This window comes from Peromyscus leucopus, chromosome 4 (assembly GCF_004664715.2).
Source record: "Peromyscus leucopus breed LL Stock chromosome 4, UCI_PerLeu_2.1, whole genome shotgun sequence".
Lineage (NCBI taxonomy): Eukaryota > Metazoa > Chordata > Mammalia > Rodentia > Cricetidae > Peromyscus > Peromyscus leucopus.
Genome location: NC_051066.1, coordinates 39,640,987 through 39,666,734, shown reverse-complemented (window position 1 = coordinate 39,666,734; position 25,748 = coordinate 39,640,987). Strand labels below are relative to the sequence as shown.

The 25,748-nt window shown below is 38.2% G+C and overlaps 1 protein-coding gene across 1 annotated transcript in view; it reads left to right on the top strand.

Moving 5' to 3' along the window:
* Positions 1–24,428, top strand: part of Ifih1 (interferon induced with helicase C domain 1) — a 51,123-nt gene extending 26,695 nt beyond the window's left edge. The window contains exons 5-16 of the mRNA XM_028865223.2: positions 5,692–5,912; positions 10,542–10,752; positions 11,827–12,044; positions 12,870–12,986; positions 14,503–14,626; positions 15,115–15,390; positions 15,876–16,135; positions 18,454–18,603; positions 20,181–20,342; positions 22,620–22,810; positions 23,333–23,423; positions 23,518–24,428. Coding sequence (XP_028721056.1) covers positions 5,692–5,912; positions 10,542–10,752; positions 11,827–12,044; positions 12,870–12,986; positions 14,503–14,626; positions 15,115–15,390; positions 15,876–16,135; positions 18,454–18,603; positions 20,181–20,342; positions 22,620–22,810; positions 23,333–23,423; positions 23,518–23,697 — 2,201 coding nt within the window. The 3' untranslated portion in view covers positions 23,698–24,428. The remainder of the gene's footprint in view (positions 1–5,691; positions 5,913–10,541; positions 10,753–11,826; positions 12,045–12,869; positions 12,987–14,502; positions 14,627–15,114; positions 15,391–15,875; positions 16,136–18,453; positions 18,604–20,180; positions 20,343–22,619; positions 22,811–23,332; positions 23,424–23,517) is intronic.
* The last annotated feature ends 1,320 nt before the right edge of the window (positions 24,429–25,748 follow it).

Genomic DNA, 25,748 nt, shown 5'->3' with positions numbered 1-25,748 from the left:
AATGGATTTATGCAATTAAAGCAAATTTTTTCAACAGCGAGTCATGTTGGAACTTTGCCATTTACTTCCTTTAACAGTATAACTTGCTCAAGTCTTACAAGAAAACTCTAATTTTGATCAAGTATGTGCCTTTTTGGTCAGGCATAAATCACATTTCATAGAATTATGTCTTCTATTCTTTCATGAGATCTATTTCAGTTAATTAAACTGTGTTTAAATTCTTAGTAGAGTTTGTTACATTTACCCCTTCCCAGATTAGGTTTTATTTTAAAATGTACTAAGACAGAAAATTAATACTTCCAACAGATGTAATATGACTACAGATAATAAATAGGGTGCCTCTTAAAACGAGAGTCTAGAAATCACACATAGAGATAAGTTAGTTCTGACTTGGATGTAATCACAGCAGAGCATAGATGGCGTTTTGATCACTAAATGAAAACTTGACTAGGTATGGCCCACACTGCTCTCCGTATGGGCTGCCTTTCCCACCTGCAGGAAGTGAAAATGCCTGCCTCCAGCGCACCCCCCCCACTTCTATTGTTACTTCCTCTAATCAGATTTCCTAACTTGTGGGTTTGATTGATCCAAATGATCCCATCCTATCTCTTGAATGTGTGATTACAAAGAGCTAGAGGGTTCACATCTTTCGACTGCAGCCGATGAGTTACTGATGTCTATGATTCACCTTTCTGTGTTTGCCTAAAAGTTTGGAAAAAAAATGCATTGCAAGAATTAATAAATAAAACTATTTGGCAATGAGCCAGCTGGGGACCAAAGGAAAACTGACAAATTAAGAAATAAGTTAGCTTATTCTTTGTGATTAGGTTTCTACTTAGAAAGTACTGTGTGATTCCTATTGTTTTGCACTGTCAGATTTATGGAAATATAAATCAACAACAAGGGGAAAGATTTTTGCTTAAGGATGGTTATCTGCCTTAAAAGCTTTTGAAGTCGAATTACACCGTGCTTCTATTTATGCATGCTTTTCCTCCTCCCTGTGGCACGGCTGCATCCTGTACAAGTTAGTGTGAGGAAAGCTAGCTCACCACACGTCAGTCATGACTTGGTCGTGAAAAGGGGTCAGTTCGTTTTCTGTTGGGTGCGGTCAGTGTTAAGTTCCCCACATGGGTCAAATTTGATTTTCTGTCTTTGTTATGAAAGAGTTGAATTTAATACTTACCACTTCTACTGTAAGTCACTGAAGCTAGAACTCTAAATATACTCTAGCTGATAGCTACGGTCCATATGGGTTGTTTTAAGCTGCTTTGCCCTATCCTAATTTGTATTTGCCTAAGGAAGGGCTTTTCAACAATATTCATTCATTCAATAAATATCTAAAACACATCCTCTATTTGCAGGGCATTTTGCCTACTTAGAGCTGTTAGCAAATGTATTTGCTGATTTTTTAGTCTTCAATGTGGCATGAAAGACATGATAAATCTGAGCACAGCCTACTTTTAAAAAGCAAATACATTTTCAAAAGCAAATAACATTTTTTAAAGGCAAGCACATTTTCCAGGGATGCCCTTCAAGGTCTAGATGGATCAGTGTTTAAAAGCAAAGAAGGATTTTGTATAGTGGGCAGTAAAATTCTGAAATGATAACATTTATGAAATATTTGACCCCCGAGTGCATCCTAAAGCTGTATAGAAGTCATTTAATAAAAGCTTTTGGTAAATTGGTGAAAGGTTAAATGCATATTGGATAGTTTAATACTGCAAGAGCTGAAATTGTTTTCACCATCTAGGCTGACATCATAAAGCACCTTAAATCACATATCCTTAATCCTCCTTCAAAAGTAGCATAAGGAGAACCAAGGCAATTGTAATATGATCTTCATAGAGGTATCCTACTATAGGAGAATATGACTGCTAGCACTTTTCAAATTTAAATAGTCTAAGTAGGCTGCAAGATTTCTCTTTCCCCATTTTTAGGAAGATATATTGCTTCTCAAAGCAGTGACACTCTTTGTAAGTCCATATTGACCTGATATGGAGAATGTACCTCCTGCTATTTTGAGAAGATGTCTATTAATATTTGTCCAATAGGAGTGTTTTTTCCCTGTGGTTACACACTATAGGTAAAAGGATGCTTTGTCGATTTCAAACACATGCAGTGGCAGACCTTTTCTCTCCAAGAATAACTCAGCTGTCAAAATCCATGTGAGAATGAAATTTGCCACATGGTGTAGTTTCAATAGAATATTATTATTTAAACTCTATTTCGTTTCATTTTTGACCATTTACATTTTGTAATGTAATTTAAAGACCTTCAACCGGCTTTTATTTTAAAGGGAATATGCAACTTACCTCAAAGCCTGTCACTGTTTTTAATATCATTTTTATTATTGGGTTTAATTGATTGTAACTTGGGTTATATTGATTATATAATTAGTTTTAATGGACTATAATTTGGATTCTATTGATTATATAATTGGGTTATATTGATTGCATCAAAGAGAATAAATAAATATAAATAAATAGAATAAATAAACAAACCCAAACCAAACATTTCATTTTTGTTTGATACTAGCTTGTGGCTCATTGATTCCAGCCCAGTTTTCTCCTTATGGTGACAGAGAAGATGAAACTGTTTTTGTTGCTTATATGGGTACATTTTTCCATCCCTGTGTCAGAAGATGTGATAAGGCAAGAATCAGGCAGAATATTTAGCACTAACCCAGCATTTTTCCTTGGATGCTGTTCTAACATTGAATCCAACTCTATTTTTTCCCCCCAATCCACTTTGTTTTTCTGTTTTAAATCTCTGGGCTGCCCATTGGATCTCCTAGCCATGAGTCAAAAATAAATAGGATTATCTATTTATCTAGCTTGATATATAAGATTTGAGCAGTAGAGTTTCCTATATTGAGGTTCTTTGAGAAACAAATTTACCTTGGCAGGATGTAGTATATAACAGGTGCCTGCAGAATGAATTAGTGGCACATGACCAGTTCAGTAGCAGTGAAGCCTCATAACTTTGGTTTTGGAGTTAAATATTTAAAATAATAGCTCGACTCTTTTCATCCTTCTGAGTTACAGTAATACCATAAAATTCCACGATGTTGTATTGGTTACTTTCCTCATCCCTTAACCACATTTTTGACAAGAAACAACTTAGGGGAAGAAAGGATTACTCTAGCCTGTGCTTCAGAGGATAGAATCCATCATGGTGGAGCAGGACATGGTGAAGAGTGGAGCTCCCGGCTGTAGAAGATGGAGAGTCAATTGTCTTGCTTACTTCTCTGGCAGCCTAGCAGGAAGCAAGTTGTCCAGGCTATAACTCTCAGGGACTCCCCTTGCCTCAGTCCAGTTACTCACTTCCTCCAGCTAGACCCAACCGTTCAAAGCTTCCTCCCAAAGCAGGGCTACCTGCAGCGGAGGGAACAAGGAGGCTGGGGGCCACTTCACTTCCAATCTCTAACATATGCTCAAGCGACAGAGAGTTCATTCATTTTACTTGGGTTTTGAGTCTCTAGAAAAGAGACCTAGAAAATCCTTGTGCTTTTCTTTTCAAGTTTTGTTACCAAAGGATATAATAGAAAACATAACAACAAAAAGGAGGAAATTATTATTAAAAAGTATATACAATTACTATGAGGAACATGATATTTTATTGTTTTTAAATCTATACCAAAATTTTGATAGAGTAAAATCAACAGAGAATTTATTGATATAAATTTCTGTGTCTTGATTTTGATACTACTTAAATTATATCTTTCATTGTAAGTCTAGCTCTTTGGGGGAAAAGTTGGGTAATAAATACTCTTAGTAGAGAAGAAATATGATGGTTTTCATTACCTATAAAAGCCACTTGCTGGAAATGAAATATTATTGTTAAATAACCTGAACCTTATAGAAATATAATGGGAAATGAACTTAAAATGCTGATGATCTGTATGATTTTTTTTTCATAAAAAACCTGTTAAATGACTCAGCAGATGATCCAACCATAGCTTAAATGTATTACATCTGTCCTCATTCACGCGTAGAAGGCAAATGTCCCGCTTGCTCTGTGGATGATTCTCACTAAGTGGCATTCCGGTGTCAATTTTCCTACCTGTTCAGTTAGTCCTCTCTCAGCAATTTAAAACCCACGTACAGAGGATCAACGGTTTGTGGAAATGGAGTTGTCAGCAAGTTTTTAAAGTTAATGGGATGGTGTTAGTTTAGTTTTATTGTGATCGTTGATAAGGGAGTGAGCATTCATCTCCTGTGTGGTCAAAGACTGATAAGCGCTGTCATTTCATCTTTTCCGATGCTTTAAAGCACAGCTGGACATTTAAGAGGGAAAAATATTTGTTTTACTACATTCCATGCTGCAAGCAATGCCTTTTTAGAGCCTTTCCTCTCGGTTAATAAGATGGAAAAAACACGGTCACTTCTGAACAAAATATGTTTAAACCGAGACATGTTATAATAAGATTATTCTAGCATTTATAAAATCACTATTAGTTAGCATTTACTTTGTCGGTATTTTTATTTAAAAATGTGTGTTATGGAAATATACTTGTAATATATTTTGCTTTGGGTTTCAGAACAAATGCATGGGGATTTGTATAACAGGGAGTAACAAAATGAATGGCAATTTTAAAACTGCATGGCAAAATTCATGACAATCTAATTTAAAGCTACACAATTATGTTTTATCTTTTGATGGAAACATCAATTAAAGGCCAGTATAGAAAATACTGTCCTACTGTTTCCTAAATATGCTGTACAACCAAGTTGCCTCAAATGCAAAAGCTCTTCCTGTTCTCTCTGTGTATGAATCTCTCTCTCTCTCTCTCTCTCTCTCTCTCTCTCTCTCTCTCTCTCTCTCTCTCTCACACACACACACACACACACACACACACACACACACAGAGGCAGCCCTCCATGTCCACAAGTGCCACAAATACAGATTATGTCAACAGTGTATCCAAACTATATTTTAAAATTTGTACTGAACACACAGAAATATTTTGTCATTACTTCTTAAACAATACAAAAGGCTTTTTATAAAACATTTACATTATATCAGGTTTGTAAGTAGAGATCATTTGTAAGAAGATATATATGCACATTATATTCAAGCAATGGTCCAGTTTATATGCAGGTCTTGAGTGCCAAGAGCCCCACAGAAACCAATAGATGACAGCAGGTGTGTGCTCTGTGGCATTTAGTTGTCAGATGATATTTTAGCAAATTAAGGAAGTAGTTCCAGCTGTTACTTTTCTTTCTTTTTAATAAAATTTAAAAATGCAAGTGACAGCAGTGATAGCTAATCACTCCTGCCTTTCTAGCTCCTCTTGGTTTACAGATGGAAGAGCTAAGAGAAACCAGAAGGACAAAGGGCTGAACAAAGACCTGAGAACCCTGGTTCTCAACCTGGTTAGCAATGGGAACCGACAAGCCTATGTTACAGTCTTTCTGAGAGGCAAGGGAAATGTGTCCTCTCCTTGGTCTTCCCACATCCTCTCCTCCCAAGGCCCACATGCTGTTAATTCACTCCGTGGTAGGGAACTTGGGTGATGTCCTGAAGACAAACCTGATACTCTCTGGTCCAGAAAATAGGAACTGGGCTGGCTTGGCTCGCAGAGAAAAGGGACTTAGGCTACCAGAAGCGTGTGTACAGTTTGCGGCTGTCCGGCTTAGTGTCCTCCTTGCCCTTGATCTTACGTTGCTTTTTCATGTTTGCTTCCTGCAGATGAGAGAACGGAGACACAAAGAGCATCCCCTGAGCCAGAACTGCAGCTCAGGCCTTACCAAATGGAAGTGGCCCAACCAGCTTTGGAGGGGAAGAATATTATTATCTGCCTTCCCACGGGGAGTGGGAAAACCAGGGTGGCTGTTTACATCACCAAAGATCACTTAGACAAGAAGCAGCAGTCGTCTGAGCCTGGGAAGGTTATAGTCCTTGTCAATAAGGTATGCCTCCTGTACTTGCTTTTGCTTCAATATTCTTATTTTTGCTTCAATATTCTGAAGCTTTTAGACGATAACATTTGTAGCAACAAATCACACAGATTTCGTTTAATTAGGTGTGATGTCAAATAAACCATTTATTTTAATTTTCATCTTTAAGTTATATACCTAAATTTAAAAGATCAACTTTAAGATTGATTTTTTTCCATAAAACTACAACATTAAATCAAATCGTTCTAACTTACATGTAAAAACTGAATTTTCCAACACACAGTGTAAGGCTGATGAATGTGAGTGTGTGTGACCTGAAAATGTCCCTGGAATCTAGGATCAAGTACCTTCCTTTAAAGTCTCTTTAGCCACTAACCCTTAACCTTGTAAGTGCTCTCCTGGAACTGGGAATGTGGCTCAGTGGTTGAGCTCTTGCCTAGAATATGCAAGGCTCTGGGTTTGAAATCCAGTATTCACAAATGTACAAACACACATGTGCTCGCATATTAAAAAGAGTTTAATAATGACTCATTAAATTTTCCTATTTTTTTCCTTACATGGAGCCTAATGAAATCAAATAGTTTGCATATAGGACAGGATTGAGTCCTAGGTCCATAGAAAAAAATAATGCTGTTAAATGAGTCCAGGCACTTAAAGGCATGTAAACTGATGCCTTTGTTTCTTTGGGGGAAGTTCTGCCTTTTTCTGAATCTCAACGTCATCCCCTCTCCTCTCAAAGTTTCTCTCCCCTATTTTCCTGTCTCTGTTATTTTTACCACCCCATCCAAATGATGAACCTTCAAAGCCCAGTTATTGTTTTTCATTTATTTCCTTACCTAATTTCCATTATCTCGTCATAGGATCATAGGCAGTAAGAGCTGAGAGGGCCCCTGTAATGTAGTTTTCTTCCTTTGAAGAGAGGCACATCACTTCTGCTGGTTAATACCTGGTACCAGAGGTACCTCTCATCTTTCAAAATAAGCACAGGCATCCTCTCCACACTCGCCACTCAAGGAAATCCAGGCACGCATGCACCCAAACTTATGTGTTCTATGGAACACATAGTCATTCTTTCCTGTCATTCTGGAACATAAACCTAATTCTCCTACTTTGCAACAGATCTTTACAAAGAAAAGGCACCATCCTTTCATTATTCATGTAACATGATTCACGGGCCCCTCAAGATTTGGAGTTCTCTCAGACACAGTATTAGACAAAGTGTTGTAGATCCAGTCTTGGGAATGTGGAGTGGAGAAGAGATGAGGTAGACATTCAACCCAGGGCTGAGTATATTTGTACATCATAGACTTTGACATTAGCTACATCTTGCTATCAGCTTGAAATCCTTGGTTTCTTTTCATTTGAATACCTTTGAATACATACCAAGCTAAAACCTCTTTAATTTCTTTTTCTGCAACTAATTTACAAGTTTCAGCGTAAGCACTCAATATTTTTCTTATTCATGTTGTGATCATTTTTCATCTGTTTTTATGTGTATGAGTGTTTTGCCTATGTGTCTGCACAACACATGCATGCCTGATGCCCATGGAGGCCATCAAAGGGTGTTGGATCCTCTGAAACTGGAGTTACAGATAGTTGTAAGCTGCCCTGTGAGTGCTGGGAATTGAACCTACATGCTCTGAAAGAGTAGTAAGCATTCTTGACGGTTGAGGTAGCTCTCCAGCCCTCAATCTAATTTTGTAATGGTCTACTGTACCTTCACTTGCACAAACATTCTTCTGCTTGATGATTTATTTTAATTGGGAATCTTTCAACCCACAAAATGTAGGTAATTTATACACATGCATATTTCCATAAATGTTGGTGCATTTAATGTTTATAAGTTTCATTATTCATATCCATTTGGATTCTTTTAAGAATCAAAGCAAATTTTATTCATTCTATGTGGTTTGTGTGAATGAATCCTGCATCAGCTTTAGCATAGGCTGTGAGCTAGGTGCTTAAGATCCAAGTACTTATTAGCATAAGCTGTGGGGTAGGTACTTAAGGTCCAAGCACTTGGCATAGGCTGTGAGCTAGGTACTTAAGGTCCAAATACTTCCTGGACGTTTTCAAAAGCTATGAGACTAAACAAAAATATTCCAATATTTATAGATATTTGTGAATATTTTGTAGAGTAACTAAAAATTTCCCATTAAACATACAAACTTTGGAATTGTACACACCAAATCTGAATTTTCAAATGGCATTTCCCCACTGAATGAGCACTGAGAGCATCACTCAGTCCTTTTCAGCCTCATTCTTGTTTTCCTTGAGATTACTAAAAGTCTTCCCACTAGCTCTCTATTTACATCATAATTGCTTACTGTAAGTTCTTTTTTTGTTGTCGTTTTGTTTTAATTAAAGTAGCTTCAGCTTTAACTATTGGTGTTTCTGTCAGGAAATCTGACTTAGTAAGACAGCATATTCATGTTTAGCCCAGTAGCAATGTATTATAGCTTTTCATCTAGAATACAGAAATCCTGGTCTCTAATACCATTTCCTTTCGTTCCCATCCTTTCCAAAGTTATAGCCTTCGAGTGCAGAGAGAAACGCAAACACCACCTGTGCTCCCAGACTTTCCATTTCCTATCTAGGGCTTCACCATCACGAGGGATAAATCCCAGGTTCCTTCAGATGCTGTGATGCAGCCCCATATGATTCAGCAGAAGTGGGTAGCAGTTGGGCTTGATTAGTCTTGGCAAGCACCGTGTCACATCTCAGGAAAAGGCTCCAAGAGGACCACACACCTCCCAATTAGCCATGTCAGACTTGCATCTGGCTTTCTGTGTCCTTCAGTAGGAAGTCAATGCCACCCAGAGTGAGTTTCAGGATTATCCAACAGTGACTGAATTATCAGGTAATACAATAATTATGAGAAATACAATGTGCATGTGCTGAAGCCTGGCCATGACATTCTTCCTGCCAATTTTCTGTTTGCTATACTGTATACTCCTGGACTTCCATTTTTACATCCTCCTAGAATGGAACCTGTAGCAGGCTTTTTCTTTTGGGCCACCAACCAGCTCCCAAATCATGACACAGAGACTTCTTATTAGTTATGAATGCTAGGCCTTATCCTCTTATAACTTAACCTTGTTTCTCTTCATCTACATTTTGCCTTGGGGCTTTTTACCTTTTCATTCTGTATGTCCTGCTTTTCCTGTTTCTTCCCTATCTGGCTGGCTGGCGCTGGCTGGTTGGTGCTGGGTCTCTCTTTCTCTCTCTCTCTCTCCTCCTTTCTCTTCTTCTTCCTCTCCTCTTTTGAACATAGGCCTGCCAGCCCCCATCTATCCCTCTCCTGCCTAGATATTGATCATTCAGATTTTTATTAGACCAATCAGGTGCCTTAGGCAGGCAAAGTAAAACAGCAACACATCTCTTCACAACTAAACAAATACAGCATAAACAAATGTAACACATCCTTACATTGTTAAAAAAAATGCAGCAGAAACAAATGTAACATACCTTTACAGTTAAAGTAATATTCCACAGCATAAATAAATGTAACCCATCTTTACATAGTTAAATATTCCACAATAAAAACCCCTCAAAGTAGCCTCACTGGGGCTGGCCATATAGCTCAGGAGTTAAGAGTTCTTGCCTAACATACAGGAAGCCTGGAGGTCAATCTTCAGCACTGCACACAAGCACAAATCATGCTTGGTGGTGCATGCTTGTAATTCCAGCACTGATGAGGTAGAGACAGAGAGATCAGGAGTTCAAGGTCATCCTAAGCTACAAAGGGAGTTCAAGACCAGCCTGCACTAAGCGATAACACCCATTCTCAAACAAAAGAAAACAAAATTTAAAAATAAGATAGACTAGGTCATCTTTCCCTCCGTTCTGGAGATACTCAGTGACTTGAAATGTGGAGGTGTCACTGGGTTTTCCACTGCTGCTATTACCAGATATTGCAACATACAGAGTTGGCTGGAAAGGAAGCAAAATTGGTACCTCTCATCCTTGCTTGCTACTTTGTTTTTATGCAGACACCAAAGCCATTCTTTGTTGTTGTTGTTGTTTGGTTTGGTTTTTTTTGTTTTTTGTTTTTTGTTTTTTGAGACAGGGTTTCTCTGTGTAGCTGTGCCCCTTTTCTGGAACTCACTCTGTAACCCAGGCTGGCCTCAAACTCACAAAGATCTACCTGCCTCTGCCTCCTATGTGCTGGGATTAAAGGTGTGAGCCACCACCGCCTGGCTGACCAAAGCCATTCTTATAGTTCATTCTTTCCTATCCCACACATTGTCCTCACAAAGTGTTGATGCTACTGTCCAGGTTCCCTGCTCTTTCCACTCTTGTAGTCAAATAGTCTCTAGCAGCATCCCAGACACTAAGAATAAATGATCTCTAGAATATATGCTCAGCTAGACTGAGTTCCTCTAAGTTATCAGCCTTATCTTACATATCTTTGTGTTCTAGATGCAGTGTCTACATCTAATACAAACACCATGGGTATTTAATGTCAGATGAATAGACTGAATGAAATATAGACTCTAACATCAAGTTAACTGATTCAGTGTAAATATTCCTCTTATCCGTCCCCACAGAGCCCTTTGAGTGATATGCCTCTGTGTCTTTCGCTTTGCTTACCTCTTTCTTCTGTATTTTTAAAAATTCTGTTTGCTTTCATTTTTAAAGGTGATGTTAGCTGAACAACTTTTCCGCAAAGAGTTCAACCCATTTTTGAAGAAGTGGTATCGGATTATTGGATTAAGTGGTGATACCCAGCTGAAAATATCATTTCCAGAAGTTGTCAAATCTTATGATGTTATCATCAGCACAGCTCAAATCCTGGAAAATTCCCTCTTAAATCTGGAGAATGGAGAAGATGATGGTGTACAGCTGTCAGGTTGGTTGCAGTGACTAATTTAAGAAAAAAAAAGACTGATAGAAATATTAAAGATAGAAACAGAGACTGCTCCTTAAATCATCGTTTTTACATGCTGAAAATTAGCCTTAGTTTATCCAAGTTATTTTTTATTTTATAAAACATCACTGAGTTGCACTTCTTCTTGGAAAAAAATAACTTGATGGCTTGCTTTTGCATGAGTATATCGTTACTAAATCAAGCATTAAGCACTACGTTCTTCTGTTGCTTCACACACACACACACACACACACACACACACACTTTCAATTTAAATTTTAACTGACCCACAGCTTACCAGAGCTCCTCTAAACCCTTCCTTTGAGAGGTCAATTATTTTTCCCTTTTGTGCTATTATTCTGCTTGTGTCTCTCGGAGAGAATAATTACATTGTATAGTAATTACATTGTATATATATATAATAATTACATTGTATATATATATACACTATGTACAATATTACATATATAATTTTTAAATTTGGTAATAGATCCTACTAGAATTACATTCTTCACTGTAAAATAAGACTACAGTTCTGCCTACATTATTTGGAATGGTTAAATGATTAGGAGAAAGACAGAGAAAAGTCAAAGTAATCACAATAATTAAATGCAAAGTTTAGACGGCACAAGATCATCTTTCTCTAAATAGTATACTCTTCACTCGGTGTAACAAAAATAAGATTTATCAGCCTAAAATTACAATTTTATTCAAGAAGAAGAGTGGAGCCCTGGAAGATTTTGTTTTTGTTATTGTTGCTTATTTGGAAGAAAGATATGAATTTAACTAACACTTTCTGAATCTTACCTTAAGACAGAAATAACAGACAATAGGAACAGAGCCGTGATTACCATTCCTGATTATTTTATTCACATATGGTAATCATGGGTAAAGTCATATTCATGGATAGCTTCATACGAGCAGACCCAATAGGGCTCTCTCTCTATTCTGCCCAACAAAAGACAGGCAGTGGCAGCTCATTGCTTTAGCTTCCTGGTGCTTGTCACACTGTACCATGCATTTTAGGTAAACAGACCTTCTGCCTTTTCTGTTCAGATTTTTCTCTCATTATCATTGATGAATGCCATCACACCAACAAGGAGGCCGTCTACAACAACATCATGCGGCGGTATTTAAAGCAGAAGCTGAAGAACAATACCCGCAAGAAACAAAACCAACCGGTAATTCCCCTGCCTCAGATTCTAGGACTGACCGCATCACCTGGTGTGGGAGGAGCCAAAAAGCAAGCGGAGGCTGAAAAACATATTTTAAATGTAAGTCACTGCGTTTGTGGACAACTAGACAGGCTATGTCAAATGCCTGGGTTTCTTGGGATTTTAAGTAGTGTCGAGAGCTCAAGCACCAGTGTCGTTAGTGAAATGAAGGCTATTTGCTTTACCTCTAGAAAATAGCCTCAAACTTCTAAAACACGGTGACAGCCTTCATAAATACAAGTGATACAGAGCAATCACATAATTGCTATGAAGCTGGATACAATTAATAGGAGATGGCTCAGCCATTAAAGGCTAGGCTCACAACCAGAATTGTGAGAAGTATGGGTTGGGTAGAATGCCTTTGAAACTACTGTACTTCTACACTTGAACTCCATGATCTCCTTGATACAGAAACATAGTTGAGAGTGCTCATTCCTGATGGCTTGTTACTCCATGACTTTCAAAACAGCATGCTCTCTGTGTCTTTTTCCACTCTGCATCAGTCTAGGATACGGGTTACTCAAATTAAAAGGGAAAAGAGGCAAAGCTAGTGGTTCCTGCCTTTAATGCTGGCACTTGGGAAGCAGAGCCAAGCAGTTTGCTGGAGTTTACATAAGAGTTCCGGCCAGCTAGGGCTGCTGAATGAGACCCTGTCTCTAACTAAGGCTTTGGGGATGGGAGTGGGGGAATGGGAAATAGAAATACGAGGCTCTTTTGTTCAAGATGCACTCATCAACTTCCCCATGGGGAGTGCCATTTACAATGCTACTGTTGATCTCAAGTGTATTTATGCTAAAAACTTTGTTACACTTTGCTGACATTCACTTGTAAGAAAAGTATACATTCAGCTGTAAGAAAAGAATACTTAAAGTGTCTCTTTTCCAGATATGTGCCAATCTTGATGCATCTACCATTAAAACAGTGAAAGAGAATCTTGGTCAACTTAAACACCAAATAAAGGAACCATGCAAGAAGTTTGTGATTGCTGATGACACCAAAGAAGTATGTTCTAAACATTTCATATGTATTTGTCTGGCAATGCCATATTCAATTGAAAGGTGGCAGGGGCTATTTTACATTCACCAACTGAATATTCCCATTTAACATTTTTTTTAATAAAAAAGCCATCATTCTATACTTTTTAAAATTGATACGAGGCAGCAAAGACTGCTATGAATTGTCTCCACCATCTTCCTTCTTCTTGCTTACATGGAACGCAGCTCAGTGCTTAGTTATGTCTGATTTTTGGAAGAGTGGAAGTATTGGGCTGGGGAACATGGATGGCTAATCTGAAGGGATTGTAGGAGTTAATACCCTCTTACTGTTTTGATGTTTTGCATGATTGCTTTTCTGACATTCCAGGGAGCCGTTGTGTTGCAGTTGGCAGTGACAATAGAAATTCCCATTGGTCTATTTTCTTTCTCTGGAAAACACCTATTGTAAAAAAGTCAAGTATTGAATGTATTGATGATTTTCTGGTGAATATTTTCACTAACTAAAAAAAAAAAAAAAAAAATCACCTTATAGCCAGTTTGAATACTATGTTTAGTAGACTATCCAATTCTTTCTTTTGTAGAATTGAAAACTTGATAAATTTTAGCTATGTATAATAAGTTTAATCCCATTGAGAACCCACCTCATAAGGTTATTGGGACTAAATGATGGGACATGTATGCAGTAAATTATAATGTTGTAGGCACCAAACCAGTGTTAGTGGCCAACCTCCACACTGTACCTATTTTCATCCTGAAATAGAGCTATGCTGGCTTGTTGGTTATACTATACTCACTGGTACATTTTTGTCACTGTTTCTATTCTCTGAATAGTCTTTTGAGAAGAATTCCCATTCTTTTTTACTTACCTTTTTCAATTACTCTTTAGTAACGTTTGATGCGTGGGGAAAAGCACAAAATGTGTGTGTGTGAACTTTCATAAATTGACCAAAATTATGCAAACTATTCAGGTCAAAAGACAGCGCATGACAAGACCTTCAAAATTCCTTCTCTTTCCTGTCCTCGTGCCAAGGGAAATCATTAGTTTTGACTGATTTTCAACTTTATCCAAGTTGAATCATGTAACATACATTCTTTCATACCTGGATTTTTTTCCAAATGATATCAGTTGCTTTTATTTTGGAAATAATAGTAGTGAAACCTGGTATTCACACAGGAATGTTACCTAAATACAATTAAAGATTTTTCTAAGTAATTGTGACTTTAATTCAATAAATATGTATCATTACCTTTAACTTTCAAGGTTTGTAACACTCACTGACTTTACTTTTTAAGAAATTTAGATTGGCAATTTGATGATCGAGGTTTATGGTGTCAGGATTGGTGTGTCCTGATGGTAGAGGTAAAATGGTACAAACCAAATGTGGTAAACAAAGAAATGATCAGAGATTATTCTGTTGCATGGTCTAGTTAATGATTCTGAACCAATTATAATATGTAAATTACTTTAACAAAGATAATGCTATTTCAAACAACTTTAGTAATATATGTATAATTGTTTTTAGAATCCATTTAAAGAGAAACTTCTGGAAATTATGACAAGCATCCAAGCTTACTGCCAAATGAGTCCAATGTCAGATTTTGGAACCCAGCCTTATGAGCAATGGGCCATTCAAATGGAAAAAAAAGGTAATTTGGGTTTTGATCTAACAGTTTTTTCCTTGTTTACACCAAGATTTTAGATGATCCTCTCAGATTCAGAAGCAATCTGAAAGCAAATGGAACATCAAGTAGAATTTCTGTTTTGTGTGTAGGGCAAGCCCACACATGCTCTAACTCCTCATCTAAGGAAAGAGGTGTCAATTCATCCAGTTTTCACTTTCATTTATTATATATAAAGTATTAAGGCAGCTATCAACAGCTCTGTCTCCAAAGGCAATTTTACTGACGTGTTTTTCAAGCTGTTCGGATATGGTTCAGGGCCACGTTTCTGCTCACACTGAGCTCAAGTAGCAGGCTTTGGCATTGAAAACCATCCCCTTTAGAACCCATGGCACATATGCTCATTCCGACACCACAGTGAAGTTGGCTGCTGAGCCATAACCTATTCAAGCGTACAACAGTTGTAGGACGGTTCTCTGCCCTTTGCCTCACCCACAGAGTTTATTCTTCCACAGCTGCCAAAGACGGAAATCGCAAAGACCGTGTCTGTGCAGAACATTTGAGGAAGTACAACGAAGCCCTACAAATCAACGACACGATCCGAATGATTGACGCATACAGCCACCTGGAGACGTTCTACAACGACGAGAAGGCAAAGAAGTTCGCGGTCCTAGAGGAAAATGAAGATAGTGAAGATGATGCCAGCAGCTGCGATGATGAACTGAAGGGCAGTGGAAAGAAATCTCTGAAACTGGACGAAACCGATGAATTTCTCATGAATTTATTCTTTGGTAAGACTCTGTATAACAACACAGAGCCCGTGTTCCTGCGCTGACCTCTCAGACAGGGACTCGCTGCTTTTTTTGAGACTTCCAGAATGCCTTCAAACTTCATCTTTAAAGAATCCCACGAAGACTGTGATTTATAATTGATGGCAGAGGTTAACTTTTAATTGTGTAATCATAATCATTTGATCATCCAGTTTAATTGCCGTGACCATTGCAATTAATTAAATAGTCTGAGCACAAAATATATCACAAGATTACCTACAGATGAGTCATGTCTTAATGCCCTATTACGTAAAAACTGCCAGTGTAAATATTTTAACTTTCTGATGCAAGCTAATTTTATTTTTAATAGTTTTTAAGTTAACTTCTTCTTTAACTAACCAGTAGAAATTGGACATATTTGTGGTGTACAGTTGGGTGTGCATGTATGAGTCCGTTTGGTGGGGATAGCTAAATCAAGCTGGTAACATTAATAATTATTTTTAAAGATAACAAGAAAATGTTGAAAAAGCTAGCTGAAAATCCAAAATATGAAAATGAAAAGCTCGCTAAATTAAGAAACACCATATTGGAACAATTCGCAATGTCTGAGGAATCATCTCGAGGAATTATTTTCACAAAGACGCGGCAGAGCACCTATGCACTTTCCCAGTGGATTATGGAAAATGAAAAGTTTGCTGAAGTTGGAGTCAAAGCTCATCATCTGATCGGGGCAGGACATAGCAGTGAAGTCAAGCCCATGACACAGGTACACTGTCCTTTGGGAGTTCGTTTCTTACACTTCAACAAGGCTTCTCTAATTGCTTGCAATATTTCTCAATTCTTTCACTCTCTCACAACCAGATTCACAGGAGGCTCTTGTTTTTGACATTTTGAGTTAATGACAGGCCAATAGGTGGTACTTTGTCATTGAAACTTTCCTGTGTCCCGCCCGGTCGGCAGTCACTCAGACCCAAGTAAACACACAGAGGCTTATATTAATTAAAACTGCTTGGCCATTAGCTCAGGCTAACTGTTGACTAGCTCTTACACTTAACTCAGCCCATTTCTGTTCATCTATATGTTGCCACGTGTTCCATGGCTTTAACTGTGTGCCATTACACGCTGTTCCCTGGACAGCAGGCTGGCATTTCCTGACTCAGCCTTCCTCTTCCCAGAATTCTCCTTATCTGCTTATCCCACCTATGCTTCCTGCCTGGCTACTGACCGGTCAGAGTTTTATTAAACCAGTATACTAAAGCATTATTCCACAGCAGTACTTAATGAGGTCAGTGTCATCTCAGAATTCCCTTTTCTTTTCCCATACTTATGGAAACTTCTCAAGTGTGGTGCCTCTTGTGAAAATGAATAACTTTTATATTGGCAACATCACAAAGACATATTTACAATATAAAATCAAGTGGGAATTCAAAACTGCACAGGATATGTGGATGACAATCAAAACTGTACAACAAATACTTGTAAAATGAAGTCTATGAGAACCTGGAAAAGTGAATGTACTGGCTGTGTTAGGGACAGGGTTTTGAGAAGGTTTCTGCTCCTTTACTAGTTTTTAAAAATTGTATTATTTATTGTGTGCACAGTAAAAAACACTTCTGAGAGGAAAAAAGACACTTGTAAACTGTTTTAAACATTTAAACATGTCAAATGTTTAGGTATTCTCCTGAAAGCTAAATTTCCCTTGAGTCTTGTTCGGGGAGGAGTTGCTTCAGTCCTGTGATAACCATCACTGTTCCACACAATGGAACAACCCAAATCCATGTAGTGTTTAAGAGAAGGAAACTTGAAATTTCCCACTTGGACACTCAATAGCTGTGCATTCTCCAGCAGTAAGGACTTCCAGCCCTACAGTCTCAGCTTGTGAGCTGGAGTGGACTCATCCATCCTGATAATAGTTAAGCACATACTTGATCTGAGGGCCCAGCACTGATCCTGGAACCTTGTATTCAAGTACTCTTTGAAATGAAGGTAGAGGTATATCTTAAAATCAAAGATATGATTTTTTTTTTAATCAATAGATGTCAATGAATAAGGTAGAAGTTGCTAAAGATTTGTCAGGGACGTTTCTATCATGTTCTTCTGCAGTGATGAGACAAATAAAAACTCATGTTACCTTTACAAAGAAAGGAAAGGGCAGGAGAGAACACATTTTGCTTAATTTAAAAGAATAAAAGTGTGTCCTGAATGCCACAGTGGCTAGCAGCTTTGGTGAGAGTTTGGAGGAGATAAAGTACCACACACTGTCCATATCAGATGGGATTTTTGCTCAGCTGTTTTTCCAAAGCAAAAGCCAGAGGTCAAATTTCAATACATTTAGACTAACTTTCAAAGTTCATATTTGAAAAAAATTCCTTGCTATGATTAGGCTTTAATAACATAGTCACTCACTTTTGATTTATAATGTCTTTTGACTAGACCTTATGTTTACCCTGGTTAAAGTTAAATCTTGCTCAAAGTAAAATTGAAGAGTAGCACCACTTTCTACTGTCCCAGCTCCCTTCCCTGGAAGTACTCAGTACTTTGACTTTCTCCTGTATCCTTTCTGGAATGTTCTGTATGTTTTGTTTTATTTTATTTTTTTCCCTGGATGATTCTTAAAGTGACCAATTATAATATGTATGGGAAATTTTCTGTCTCAAAACTGATATAAATGGCTCAGTGAATTTTATTCCCTAAATATCAGACCCTAGTGTTAATGTATTGAAAGGTAAACTCTATTTTAGCCTGTCCTTGCCAAAGCCTTTTCTCAGCCAGCAACACCTCTCCCTTTTCTTCCTCCCAAATCGCCCATCAATTTATTTCCTTGGCATAAAGAATGTTCTTCCCACCTCCAGACTGCAGGATGGAAATATTTTTGTTATTGTGTGGTAATCCCAGATTGGAAATCAAATGTTGTCTCACCATCGTGTCTTTGTTCGTTGCCAAAAACAGATGGCAGCAAACCCATCTATGAGCTAATCCTCTGATTTACACTGACCAGTTGCAATTTATTATTTTCTTCTCCTAATTAGAAGATCTGAATGTGTTTAGCATCACAAAATTTAATTTATTAAAATGTTTCCACAGAATGAACAAAAAGAAGTCATTAGTAAATTTCGCACTGGAAAAATAAATCTGCTTATCGCTACCACAGTGGCAGAGGAAGGCCTGGATATCAAAGAATGCAATATCGTTATCCGTTACGGCCTCGTCACTAATGAGATAGCCATGGTCCAGGTATGCCCAGAGTTCTGTGTCTAATGTGGATTCTCATTCCTGTGCTCCTATGTGGATTCCTCCTTTTCACTAAAACAACACAAAAACTCTTTAGTTTTAAGCATATGTCTGTGTTACTGCTAAAAGACCCATCTTAAAGAACTACAAGGGAAAGGCTTTTATATGACTGCTGTTTGTTTAACTACTAGGGCAACCTCTTATAATTTACCTAACAACCCTATTTTGGCTGCTATTTCTATGTCCTGAGATTTTCCAAGACTATGCTTGATATTGGCCCCGTGACAAGGCTCAAAAGAGGCCTCCTCGGTCTTCAGATGTCAGTGAGCCCCTAGTGGGATTGAGAATATGAACCTACTGTCCACAAATGTCTGACAAAGTAACCCATTCAGACCTCAGGGAGCCCAACAGTTGTCTTTTTCCCCTCCAGCCACTCAACTTTTCTACATAGTTTTCTATAAAATAGTGAGTGGGGTCAATAAATAAATGAATAGTTGTCAGTTTGCATCCAAACTTCACAGCTCTCTTACTCACCTATATTAACAATGTCATGGTATTTAGAAGAGTTATGATGAAGAAAATATAGGACATTATTCTTTAAACAAGAAAGGGGTGTTATTTCATCCTTTGGTGCATGACAAGGTATTGAAGGTGAAGGTCATTAGGCAGCTATCTTTCTGGAAAGCAAGATTAGTTCAGGGAGTGATCTGTAAGTCAGAATGTTCTGACTACAATATGAATGCAGTTTGCCCTAAGAATAGTATTATAGTTGATAGTTAAGCTCTTGAGCTAGGCAATCAAGCTTCTACTATTAAAAATGTGTTCATATCACCTCCAGTGATGGATTGGATCTAGTGAATTCTACCCCATCAGTGCTAGGTTGTTTATGGTCAGTTGGATGGCCTGATATCCATGCACATATGGACAACACTAAATGAATGGCCTTAGTGGTCATTAACAATCAAAAAGAGGACATGGAAGTGGATGTTGGGTTGAGACCTTTGAGAAGCTGGAAGGGGCAAATGGGAAGTAGATATTATCATATTTTGTTGTTTACACAAATGAAAAACTTAAAGAACAAAAAAGAATGGATGTGCCTTTCACCTTCTTACACAGCCTATAGAAATTTGACTCTTTAATGTGCATATTTTCCTGAAGAACTGTGTTTAAAGTCCAAAGTAGGCTGCCAAGCACAGTTCTGTGTGCTCAGAAGCCCTGGTGCCAAGGCCAGAGATATGCCTTGTCCTCATTCATCCTCTTTCCAAATAGATGGCTTCACTGGTCCAAGCCACTGCTCAGGGTTTCCGTGGTTTATGATAGTTGCTTAGGGTGCAACAGGGCTATATGGGTGGTGTATTATTTTGGCTTCATAGAGTTGCCAAAATCATCCTAGAACATTGCATTAAAGAACATTTAAGTTTGAAAAAGTTTATCTACAAGCCATGGGTAATAACTACCTTTACTAAGAATAGAGAGATTATTTGAAGGCTGTGGTACCCACTGAAGACTATCTTCCCAGGCCCAAACTGGGACAGCTCAGAGCAAGACATAGCACTTCCTTTCTTTGTTCATGTTCTTAGGCCCGTGGTCGAGCCAGAGCTGATGAAAGCACCTATGTCCTGGTTACCAGCAGTGGTTCAGGAGTAACCGAACGTGAGATCGTTAATGACTTCCGAGAGAAGATGATGTATAAAGCTATAAACCGTGTTCAAAATATGAAACCAGAGGAATATGCACATGAGGTATTGTTCTTGGCCACTGTTGAGTTTAGTTTTTATCTGAGAATGGCTACATTTGTTTGCCACTGATGTCTGGGTGGCTACTTCCCCAGACAGAAATTGTGCTGAGTTACCAGCTGCTGTCTGAAGATTTGTTCTTAGTCCAGATTCACACAAAGCCCTAAGATCTGTGGGAGGGCAGAAAATGGTGAGGGAATTTTGATCTTTGCAGGGAAATCAAACATCAACTTTGGTAGTATCAATTTAGGCTGCCCTTTTCCAGAAAGACTTGTGCAACTTACTCATCCAAACCTACCTGGTAGTTTCAATTTGATCCAACCCATATGTACAAACACAGTTTCTTTATTATAAAAATAGTTATAAAATGGCTATTGTCTGCCAGACAGTATTCTAAAAATAGAGAACATGGTGACAAACAAGACATAAACCCTTGCTATGGGAAGTAGAGATTCTGACATGTAAACATAGATTTCACAGCGTTGTGTGTATCATACACCAATGGGCACTATGGAATTAGGATAGGATTGTGTAGCCAGGCTTGGTGGCTTGTGTCTGAAATTCCAGCATTTAGAAGGCTAAGGCAAGAAGAGGTTTACCCCATGAGTTTGAGGCCATCTTGGACTACATACTGCATTCAATGCCAGCCTGGGCTACAGAGTGAATCCTATCTCAAAAACATACAAAACAAAACAAAAACTCAGCATAGTAGAGAATGACGTAAAACACTAGACCACGCAGCTACTTTTGAGAAGTTCCACTTAGAGGCTGACACTAGGGCTAGTTCTGAACGATTAAAATGTGTGTAGTAAGTCACAGAGCTGAGTCTCATTTCGTAACAGTTATTTGAATTGGGTAAAAGAATACAGTGGGGAAAAAAGAATGTATTTATGCGACATTTCAGGAAACTCTCATACCACTGATGTAAAGACTGTAACTCCTATAATAGCAAACAATCCATTTAGAAGAAAATTCACACCCTTGCATATGGGTGTGAATGTTAGTTTCTTAACATTAGAATTGGCTCTACCCTAAATAGAGTTTTAGGGAAGGGATGCTTTCAAATTGGTGTGCAAAGTATATAACCAACTCCAAGGTTTCCTGGCCAGGTTTTCAAACAAACTTACATTTTAAACCCCCTTAAATATAAAGCAAACCAAACATTTTCACTAAATAATCCTACTATAAAGTTATTGCCTCATATTTATGACTAAAGAATGACTCAGTGAGATCCTTATAAAAGATGATGCTCTAAGACTAAGTTGTGTAGGACAATTATAGGAACCTGTGTGGTTCACAGGTCAGATTCTCCCAATCTGTAGACTAAAACATTGTATTAGTTAGCCTTTCATTACTTTCATGACCCAAGGTAGGCTGATTTTTTTAATGTAAAGAGGTTTATGAGTTTGACTCATAGTTAAATCCATAAGGTCAAGGAACATGAAAGGCTCTGTGAGGCCTCACCTCCTGACTGCTATCACATCATAGCAGAAATGCATATGTATCTAAACTTCTTTGTGCTCTCTCTGTCCTAACAAAGCCACCGTAATTCAATCTTGTGGGTTCCACCCCTAAATCGTAATCCAAGATAATCTTTTCTCAAGGGCCCCATTTCGAAGCACACACCTAGGTTAAGTTCCACTTCTCCTAATACTATTAACTCGAGACTTTGTGGAGTCAGTTCATGCACAAATATCGAGGTGCAAGCGGTATTCACACCATAACACATGATCCATTTAGGGACTCCAGAATGAACTACCCTGCTCAGTCTCCCTAGAACAAGAGATCTGCCCTCTCAAGACTTCTCAGGTGGATGAAAAAGAAAGGACAGCATCGAAGTGGACCATGTACCCTTATACTGAAAGCTCCCACAAAGAACTGCTGCTGCCTATCAGTTACTGAGAGAGCTACTCCACTCTCCCAGTTTTCAATGCCTTCCCACAGTGTTTAGGCAATCACTGATAAAAAGTGAGAATTGACACAAAAGACAAAGTCTCTTTTGCATCATACAATGTCAGTCTTCCTGAAAAGTTAAAATTATATCAAACATCTAGAATAAACCCAAACATCACCCACCACTTGACCCAACACCTTTACTCCATCCTTCTACCGTATTTGGACTTGACATTGACTACAGTAGACAACTGTATGCTAAATTTATCTGGTGCTGTCATCTCTTCATTTTTATTTTCTGGAGTACAATCTAAGATATGTAAATTTCAGCTCATTTACTTCCATAAAACTATGAAAAATATTTAATTCACTCTTCTTTTCTCCATATAGATTTTAAAGTTACAGGTACAAAGTATCTTGGAAAAGAAAATGAAAGTCAAAAGAAGTATTGCAAAGCATTACAATAACAATCCATCATTAATAACTCTACTCTGCAAAAATTGTAGCATGCTAGTGTGCTCAGGAGAAAACATCCACGTAATTGAGAAGATGCACCATGTCAATATGACACCAGAATTTAAGTGAGTACAGAAAGATCGATCCATGTTTGAGTTTCTTTAGTAGAGGTGAGATTAGTGGCATTGTAAACATTCTGCTTACAGTGAAAGTGAGATGTTCTTTCTCTTCACAGCTTTCCCTTTTGTAGTCCCTCAAATATAATCTCATCTCTTGTCTCTGTTTTAAAAGTAATCTCCCTTGAGACACAGAGTAAAGCTAAGACACAAAGCCATGTTGATACAAGACACTTAATTTATGGGTGTCCATATCTGTTCTCCATTATTTTGAATGACTAAAAAGTTAAAATAGCAGCAGAGACTTCAAGGGAGACCCAGAGACAGTATGACACTTGTGTGGTATGTGTAGGATGGGGGACATTCATCTGATTTGTCACAAAAATCCTGGGGAGCAGAAGGTGAGAAATTACAAGGTACAAGATAACCCAGCCACGTGGGTGACCATCAAGTCCAATATGACAAACCCATAGGTGCATGTTGCTATTTTGTCAAGTGTCACTGATGATCCTTCCCCTCTGGTCACTTTAGGAGACTCTACATTATAAGAGAAAACAAAGCACTGCAAAAGAAATTTGCCGATTATCAAACAAATGGGGAGATTATCTGCAAATGTGGCCAGGTGAGGAAACTCTAGTGGGTTCAGTTTTACTTTGACCAAAAGGAATGATAAATTGCATGGACATTTGATTTTTCCTCCCTCTTTTGTTTTCTAGGCTTGGGGAACAATGATGGTACACAAAGGTTTAGACTTGCCTTGTCTTAAAATAAGGAATTTTGTAGTGAATTTCAAAAACAACTCATCAAAGAAACAATATAAGAAGTGGGTGGAATTGCCTATCAGATTTCCTGATCTTGACTGCTCAGAACATTGCTTGTATAGTGATGAAGACTAGCTCTTGATTATTTTAAAATCTTGCCAACTCAAAATTTAGTATGATTTTGATTGATGTTTTCATTATACCACTGAACTAAAGCCAGAGTATATAAATGATGGTTTTGTTTTGTTCTAAATCATGTAAAAAAACAACACAATACATACTTCTTACTGGTTCTAAATGTAATTGTTAATCTGAATAGTCGATTTGATGAGATCTAGGATCACCTGGGAGTTGGGCAGCTGGGAATTCACTTAAGGGATTGTCTTAAGTTAACTAAGGTAGGAAGACCTGCCCACTGTGGGCAGTCCCATTATCCAGGTGTGGGTCCTGGACTGTATAAAATTGAGAAAAGTAGCTAGGCACACATTTGCACTCATAATTCTGCTTCTTGACTGTGGAATGCAATGTGTCAAGCTACTCCAAGCTCCCGCCACTGTGATGGCCCCACAGTAATGGATTATAACCTCAAACTGGGAGCTACAAGAAATCCTTTCTTCCCACATTGCTTTGGTCAGGGCATTTTATCACAGCAACAGAAAAGTAACTAAAACAGTAGGGATAAAGAAAATCAACCAGTAATACTCCTTAGTGTGTAGTGTTACAGTATTGTGGAAAGTACTGGAATATAAATGAGAATCCAAGATACCAGTCTTAGCCAGTACTGTCACTGGTTGTTGTGGAATATTATTTTAACTAGGCAAAGATGTGTTACATTTGTTTATGCTGTGGAATAAACTTTAACTGTGTAAAGGTGTGTTACTTCTGACTATGCTGCATTTGTTTAATTATGTAAAGATGTGTTGCATTTGTTTCACCTTGCCTGCCTAAAGCACCTGATTGGTCTAATAAAGAGCTGAATGGTCAATAGCTAGGCAAGAGAAAGAATAGCTAGCCAATGAAGAGGATAAATGGGAGGAGAAATCTAGGCTCTGGAGAAGGAAAAACAAGAGAAGAAGGAGGAGACAAAGAGGGACATGCCCGGGGCAAGAAGCCAGGCAGCCACTCTAGCCAGACAGACATAGAGAAGCAGTGAAAGTAAGATATTCAGAAATAATAAAGGTAATAAGCCCCAAGGTGAAAAGTAGATAAAGAGAAGCAGGTTAATTTAAAAGAGCTAGCTAGAAAAGAACTAAGCTAAGGCGAGCAGTCAAAGCTAATAAGAAGTCTCCGTGTCATGATTTGGGAGCTGGTTGGTGACCCAAAAGAAAAAGCCTGGTACAACTGATTTTCAATTTTTTCAGACTTATTTATGTGTTTGTGTGTTTGGCATGCATGTATGTATGTGTACCATATGCATGTCTTGTGCCTCTGGAGGTAAGAAGGCACCAGATCCCCTGAAACTAGAATCATGGATGGTTGTGAGCCACCATGTGGGTGGTAGGAATCAAACACTGTCTTTTGCATGAGCAACGACTCTTAACTACTAAGCATCTCTCCAGCCTCTGTCACTGATTTTCACCATCAATTTAGCCTCCTCGGCTCATCCTTCTTCAGCAGCCTCCCTGTGAGTGAAATGTTGATGACATTATCTGCTTCGCTTTTACTAGCTTGCTGTTCTTGTGCAACACGTGGACGTGGTTCGTGGTTTTAAAGACACCCGTTTATTATAGCAGCAGCTTTGTCGATCAAACATCTGGATAGAGTTCTCACACAAGGCCAAAATCAAGGCTTCAGCCACATTGTTCTCATCCGTAGGCCTTGAAAGAAGAATCTACTTCCATGCTCACTCAGGATTTGTTTCCTTGCAGCTGTCTGGCTAGGATTTCTGCTTTCTTGCTACATTTCCACCAGGAATTGCTCTCATATCCTAGGAATGCTTTATTCTGTGGCCTCTTCAGGAACCCACCCCAGCACATATCATGTTATGTTTCTTCAGGACCAGCAGGAGAAACTCTCACAGCCGCTAAGGAATCTCATGTAACTGAGCTAGAGTAACAGGAACACATTACATTATGTTTTGAATTAGGCATCATATTGATAGGCAGATGGGATAAGTGATCTCACTTGTCAACTTTGATAACATCTACAGTTATCTGGGATAAGGTCCTCTGGGCACACCTATCTAT